Source organism: Lactuca saligna, chromosome 9, assembly GCF_052625555.1.
Source record: "Lactuca saligna cultivar CGN05327 chromosome 9, ASM5262555v1, whole genome shotgun sequence".
Taxonomy (NCBI): Eukaryota; Viridiplantae; Streptophyta; class Magnoliopsida; order Asterales; family Asteraceae; genus Lactuca; species Lactuca saligna.
The window spans coordinates 125,714,752-125,722,203 of NC_136425.1; the positions used below are offsets into that span (position 1 = coordinate 125,714,752).

Here is a 7,452-nt window from a genome sequence, read left to right on the forward strand (position 1 = left end):
CAAGTTCATACATTTGAATAATTCGAATTGAAAACAAAAACCAATGGCTTTGATACCACTGATGGGTTTTATACAAACAATCCTATGTGTGCATGCAACCCTAGAGTTGGATTTATGTTTTCACTATTAGTTATACAACTTTATGAACAAAAAAAAAACCTGGCATGCTACAATTATTTTCGAAATTCATATATATAAGTAGAACACTTACCTTTTGTTGTTATATAGCAATAACAACTAGTTCCTTGAATTTTCTTAGCTCTTGAAAGCAAGTACCACAAGTGTAGTACCTCTAATAGTTCACAAACACACTAGGTGAAAGGATGAATATGGGAAAGAGGAGAGAAGGGTATCTTGCCATAGATTTCGTCCCTTTTAGGGTTTCCCAAGGCTTGGACTAAATCTTAGTGCCTTAGGGTGCTATTTATACTTAAGGCTAACTGGGGTTTCAAGGTGTAAACTCTAATCCCTTAGCTTAGGGCCTAAGCAAGTCCATTGACTCCTTTCTTTAAGCCCTTGGACGAAAACTCCTAGATCCTTCTAGGATTTTCGTTCAAGCCTTAATAAAGGTGATCCAATGGCCCAAAGCCTCAACTATTGAATAATTACAAAATAGCCCCTACACTTATAGTCAGTTCCTTTAATCCCAAAATTAATTCTAAATTAATTTCTGATTAAATACTAATTAATAATATGATTCCAAATTAATATATTATTCATATAATATATTAACAAATCATATTTATACCCTAATTTATTATTCTTAACAATAAACCAGCCTCTCTCCTCAACAATCATCCTATCTAGTCACTAGTGTGAAGGCAACCCAAAAGGACCATGCTTACAATCGGGTCAAGTACATACCAAAATAGTTATGAACTTAGACACTAATCCAACAGTTGAACCCACTCATATGTCACTTCGGAATGAAGTCAGGCAAGTTCCTTATATACATGGTAATCAAAAGAGGGATAGAAGCAAGCCCATAACAAATAAAGGCAATCATGGAACTAAGATCACCGTCTTCAACAAAGGACATCCAGAGGCTAACCCCAAGAGTAGCAACACTCAACAGGTTCATTTAAAGATCCTAGGAAAAGTGCAAGGCCTTTTATGATATCTTGAAAAAGAATAAGAAATTTGAGTGGAAGGAGGAACACAAAAAAGCCTTACAGGAAGTCAACACATATCTAAGCTCTGCTCTGCTACTAGTGAAACCTATAGATGGAGAACCACTTATTCTCTGCCTCTCAGTATCCTGAAATGCGGTAAGCATCATTCGGTCAAGGATCTTAACAGGGAGAAACATCCTATCTACTATGTAAGTAAAAGTCTCATGGAGACTGAAACCACGTACTCTCATCACGAAAAAATAATTCTTGCCTTAGTAACAGCTTCAACCAAATTAAAACAATACTTTGAAACACACACTATACATGTAAAAACAAACTATCCTATCAAGAATGTCATGAGAAAGCAAAAAATGTCAGGAAGGATGAAAAAATCGTCGGTAGAGTTAAGCTCATTTCAAATCAGATGCGAACCAAGATCTGCCATAAAATTAAAAGCATTAACGGACTTTGTGGATGACTTTAGTGATGATCTACAAAATAGAGTAGACATGGAAGTTAAACGACTCCTAGAAGATGAACACCTAGGAAGATGGACATTGCTCACAGATGGAGCTTCAAATCAGAAAGGAATAGGCATTGGGATCATACTAAAGTTGCCTCAAGGGAACATCATACCCCAGGCATTTAGTTGTGAATTCAACACTACCAACAATGAAGCAGAATACGAAGCACTCATAATGGGACTACATTTAGCTAAGGATCTTCAAATCAAGGATCTTCAGGTATTTGTTGATTCTTTGTTACTAACCAATCACTGCAATGGATCTTATACACTGAAAGGTGAAAATTTAGCATTATACCTAGAGATCCTCAAAAAAATAGCTTCTAATTTCAAAAACTTTAGCCTAACCCAAGCTCCCAGAGAGGAAAACATAGAAGGAGATGCACAAGCCAATTTAGGATCCTCACTTAGCATCCCACCAGAAACGAAGATTCCTATAACTCACATAATAACCCCAACCATAGAAACCCTATCTAACAAGTCAGGGGATCCTAAGCGTCTGACAAGCATAGCAACTATTGAAGATCCTAACCTAAGGATCCTTCCTCGAAGAGATCCCGACGAACATGGTCCTCAAAGAAGTCAGCAATCATGGACCCAAATATGGAATATCTCCAAAATGGTACAACTCTGACAGGAGAAAAAAGTGAAGAGCATTCAGGACGAGAGTCTCAATATTCGTGTTAATCCAAGGTAAAATTTACAAAAAAGCTATGCCAGGTCCATACCTAAGATGCTTGGAGGATCCTGAGGATGCGAAAGTCTTAAAGGGTATACACAAAGGGATTGTGGTAATCACACCGGAGGCAGATCCTTATGCTCCAAAATATTGAGAACAGCATACTACTGGCCAACGATGAAGAAAGACTCCTTTCTACATGCCCAAAAATTTGATGCTTGCCAAAGACACAACAACATCCTGCACCAACCGGCAGAACCTCTACATCCTATTATCTCCCCATGGCCATTCATGAAATGGGAATGGATATTGTAGGAAAATTGCCAGTAGCCCCAGGAGGAAAAGTCTTCATGTTGGTGATGACTGATTACTTCTCCAAATGGATCGAAGCTGAAGCTTTTGTCCAGGTAAGAGACAAAGAGGTAGTATCATCCATTATACAAAATATGTTAACCAAGTTCAGGATCCCGGCTGATATCATATGCAACAATGGATCCCAATTTATTACCAAAAGAACAAGAGACTTTTGCACTAGCTGGGGGATCAAAATGATAATGTCCACTCTTATTGATCCCCAAACTAATGGTCAAGCGAAATCCAACAATAAAATCATAGTCAAGAAATTGAAGAAAAGGATGGAAAAAAAGGAAGGGAGGATGGCAGATAGAACCAATTCCAAAGTGGCCAAAGGTTAGACCCCCTATTCCTTGGTGTTTAGGATAGAAGCAGTAATTCCTAATGAAGTAGTGATCCCAACACGCTTATCAATTAGCTTAGCCAACACCTCATGCCATCACTCCACGTCCCAAGTAATTGCATTTTCCAGATCCTTAGCCAGCTTGATCTTGGCCTGCAGCATAGCTATTGCAGTGCTTGTCTTGGCATCAGCAATAACCTCCTTGAGATCCATCGGATGCTCTTCTTCCTTTTCAACTTTTTTATTGCTCAATAACTCCACCCTTTGGAGAAGATCTTTGTTGGTGATCCTCCATGTCTTCTCTTGATCTTTCAAAACAATCTCGGTTTTATCAGCACCGGCCCTAAGGTCGTTGCTAACATGAGAAATATAAGCGAAGATCTAGAGGAAACACAAATATCAGCATGGAGAACAATAGGTATGATAAATTAATATGAATAGATCCTATTCTTACAACTTTAGAAAATAAAGATAGCTTCCGGAGAGCGTCTCGATGCTGAGGTTCTCTAAGCTGAAATTTAATGCCTCAGAAATCTTTCGTTTTTGGGATCCTAAATCCTTAACCGTAAGATCGATATGAGATCTCTTCGGAGGAGGGAGAATGGCACATTTTTCCTATTTAGCTTTGATTGAGCCAATGGTCATATCATCTTCAAGATCTACCAAACCAAAGTAGGCCTTGGACCAGGTCGTCTTAGAACCTACCAGAAATCCCTATCAAATCTACATCCTATGAAAAGAAATATCCAATAAAAATAATGTTACCATTGGCCATAGAAGTAGTAATGGAGGAAGCAAGCCCCTAACAAATAAAGGCAATCATGGAACTAAGATCCCCGTCTTCAACAAAGGACATCCAGAGGCTAACCCCAAGAGTAGCAACACTCAACAGGTTCATTTAAAGATCCTAGGAAAGGTGCAAGGCCTTTTATGATATCTTGAAAAAGAATAAGAAATTTGAGTGGAAGGAGGAACACAAAAAAGCCTTACAGGAAGTCAACACATATCTAAGCTCTGCTCTGCTACTAGTGAAACCTATAGATGGAGAACCACTTATTCTCTGCCTCTCAGTATCCTGAAATGCGGTAAGCATCATTCGGTCAAGGATCTTAACAGGGAGAAACATCCTATCTACTATGTAAGTAAAAGTCTCATGGAGACTGAAACCACGTACTCTCATCACGAAAAAATAATTCTTGCCTTAGTAACAGCTTCAACCAAATTAAAACAATACTTTGAAACACACACTATACATGTAAAAACAAACTATCCTATCAAGAATGTCATGAGAAAGCAAAAAATATCAGGAAGGATGAAAAAATCGTCGGTAGAGTTAAGCTCATTTCAAATCAGATGCGAACCAAGATCTGCCATAAAATTAAAAGCATTAGCGGACTTTGTGGATGACTTTAGTGATGATCTACAAAATAGAGTAGACATGGAAGTTAAACGACTCCTAGAAGATGAACACCTAGGAAGATGGACATTGCTCACAGATGGAGCTTCAAATCAGAAAGGAATAGGCATTGGGATCATACTAAAGTTGCCTCAAGGGAACATCATACCCCAGGCATTTAGTTGTGAATTCAACACTACCAACAATGAAGCAGAATACGAAGCACTCATAATGAGACTACATTTAGCTAAGGATCTTCAAATCAAGGATCTTCAGGTATTTGTTGATTCTTTGTTACTAACCAATCACTGCAATGGATCTTATACACTGAAAGGTGAAAATTTAGCATTATACCTAGAGATCCTCAAAAAAATAGCTTCTAATTTCAAAAACTTTAGCCTAACCCAAGCTCCCAGAGAGGAAAACATAGAAGGAGATGCACAAGCCAATTTAGGATCCTCACTTAGCATCCCACCAGAAACGAAGATTCCTATAACTCACATAATAACCCCAACCATAGAAACCCTATCCAACAAGTCAGGGGATCCTAAGCGTCTGACAAGCATAGCAACTATTGAAGATCCTAACCTAAGGATCCTTCCTCGAAGAGATCCCGACGAACATGGTCCTCAAAGAAGTCAGCAATCATGGACCCAAATATGGAATATCTCCAAAATGGTACAACTTTGACAGGAGAAAAAAGTGAAGAGCATTCAGGACGAGAGTCTCAATATTCGTGTTAATCCAAGGTAAAATTTACAAAAAAGCTATGCCAGGTCCATACCTAAGATGCTTGGAGGATCCTGAGGATGCGAAAGTCTTAAAGGGTATACACAAAGGGATTGTGGTAATCACACCGGAGGCAGATCCTTATGCTCCAAAATATTGAGAACAGCATACTACTGGCCAACGATGAAGAAAGACTCCTTTCTACATGCCCAAAAATTTGATGCTTGCCAAAGACACAACAACATCCTGCACCAACCGGCAGAACCTCTACATCCTATTATCTCCCCATGGCCATTCATGAAATGGGAATGGATATTGTAGGAAAATTGCCAGTAGCCCCAGGAGGAAAAGTCTTCATGTTGGTGATGACTGATTACTTCTCCAAATGGATCGAAGCTGAAGCTTTTGTCCAGGTAAGAGACAAAGAGGTAGTATCATCCATTATACAAAATATGTTAACCAAGTTCAGGATCCCGGCTGATATCATATGCAACAATGGATCCCAATTTATTACCAAAAGAACAAGAGACTTTTGCACTAGCTGGGGGATCAAAATGATAATGTCCACTCTTATTGATCCCCAAACTAATGGTCAAGCGAAATCCAACAATAAAATCATAGTCAAGAAATTGAAGAAAAGGATGGAAAAAAAGGAAGGGAGGATGGCAGATAGAACCAATTCCAAAGTGGCCAAAGGTTAGACCCCCTATTCCTTGGTGTTTAGGATAGAAGCAGTAATTCCTAATGAAGTAGTGATCCCAACACGCTTATCAATTAGCTTAGCCAACACCTCATGCCATCACTCCACGTCCCAAGTAATTGCATTTTCCAGATCCTTAGCCAGCTTGATCTTGGCCTGCAGCATAGCTATTGCAGTGCTTGTCTTGGCATCAGCAATAACCTCCTTGAGATCCATCGGATGCTCTTCTTCCTTTTCAACTTTTTTATTGCTCAATAACTCCACCCTTTGGAGAAGATCTTTGTTGGTGATCCTCCATGTCTTCTCTTGATCTTTCAAAACAATCTCGGTTTTATCAGCACCGGCCCTAAGGTCGTTGCTAACATGAGAAATATAAGCGAAGATCTAGAGGAAACACAAATATCAGCATGGAGAACAATAGGTATGATAAATTAATATGAATAGATCCTATTCTTACAGCTTTAGAAAATAAATATAGCTTTCGGAGAGCGTCTCGATGCTGAGGTTCTCTAAGCTGAAATTTAATGCCTCAGAAATCTTTCGTTTTTGGGATCCTAAATCCTTAACCGTAAGATCGATATGAGATCTCTTAGGAGGAGGGAGAATGGCACATTTTTCCTATTTAGCTTTGATTGAGCCAATGGTCATATCATCTTCAAGATCTGCCAAACCAAAGTAGGCCTTGGACCAGGTAGTCTTAGAACCTACCAGAAATCCCTATCAAATCTACATCCTATGAAAAGAAATATCCAATAAAAATAATGTTACCAGTGGCCATAGAAGTAGTAATGGAGGAACCCTCTTGAAGACTGGAATATTCAAGCCTAAACGACCTCTCCACTGCAGGAAGTGTGAGGAATTTAGATATCTTGTCCTTAGAATCACCAGCGGTAGGAATTAGCTCCTCAAACCTAAACGATGCCTCAAACCAAACAAAATAAGGGAAGTAAATTTCAGGATCCTTGATATCTAAATTTTTTTCCTACCCTTTTTAACCCATGATCTTGGCAGTGAGTCCCCTTAAGGAATCGAATCGCGCCTCACGAAGAAATTTTTTTCTTTCCAAGCACTATCCTTTTATTTAGATTTCAGAATGAGGTGGGGTTTATTTGTCTTAAATCTTAATAGGAAATGAGAGGAACCATAAGTGGAAAGATCATAGATAGAGGGCAACTCAAGTAATCCAATGTCCATATTTTTGGACTGATTCAGGCGATCAATCCAAAAGAGGTGATCAATCCAAAAGAGGATCCTTCAAACCACAAACATAGTTTGGATATAGGAGACTTGGGTACATAGAAAGAAATCACAAACAATATCAGTAAAAGGATAGGTTAAACCTAGAGTGAATGGGTATTCAGGAAAATAAACCCATGTTGGCAACACAAAATCAAGTTGAATGGAAGCCTCAAAAGGATGAAAAACCACATCATAAGGGAAAGCCCCAATGGCTTTCAATGATTCCATGTCTTTATTGTCAAAAGAACAAACCTCATTGTAGCTTAATATTCCTTGATCGTTAAAATCATTCTCAAAAGGAATAACAATGCTGGCTCGAGAACGGTTAATTTTCTTATCCATGACAATCAAAATCAAAATAATGGGAGAACGAATGA

At 38.6% G+C, this 7,452-nt stretch overlaps 3 protein-coding genes across 3 annotated transcripts; all 3 read left to right on the forward strand.

Annotated features, from left to right (window-relative positions):
• Positions 1-2,595: 2,595 nt before the first annotated feature.
• Positions 2,596-3,009, forward strand: LOC145016690 (uncharacterized). The gene has a single exon (XM_078974937.1). The coding sequence runs from the start codon at positions 2,596-2,598 to the stop codon at positions 3,007-3,009; it is 414 nt and encodes a 137-aa protein (XP_078831063.1).
• Positions 3,010-4,296: 1,287 nt separating this feature from the next.
• On the forward strand, positions 4,297-5,097 carry LOC145016691 (uncharacterized). Its single transcript, XM_078974938.1, has one exon. The coding sequence runs from the start codon at positions 4,297-4,299 to the stop codon at positions 5,095-5,097; it is 801 nt and encodes a 266-aa protein (XP_078831064.1).
• Positions 5,098-5,423: 326 nt separating this feature from the next.
• LOC145016692 (uncharacterized) lies at positions 5,424-5,837 on the forward strand. Its single transcript, XM_078974939.1, has one exon. The coding sequence runs from the start codon at positions 5,424-5,426 to the stop codon at positions 5,835-5,837; it is 414 nt and encodes a 137-aa protein (XP_078831065.1).
• The last annotated feature ends 1,615 nt before the right edge of the window (positions 5,838-7,452 follow it).

Coding starts and splice junctions, on each gene's coding strand:
- LOC145016690 (XM_078974937.1), top strand. CDS start 2,596: ATGGCCATTCATGAAATGGGAATGGATATTGTAGGAAAATTGCCAGTA.
- LOC145016691 (XM_078974938.1), top strand. CDS start 4,297: ATGAGAAAGCAAAAAATATCAGGAAGGATGAAAAAATCGTCGGTAGAG.
- LOC145016692 (XM_078974939.1), top strand. CDS start 5,424: ATGGCCATTCATGAAATGGGAATGGATATTGTAGGAAAATTGCCAGTA.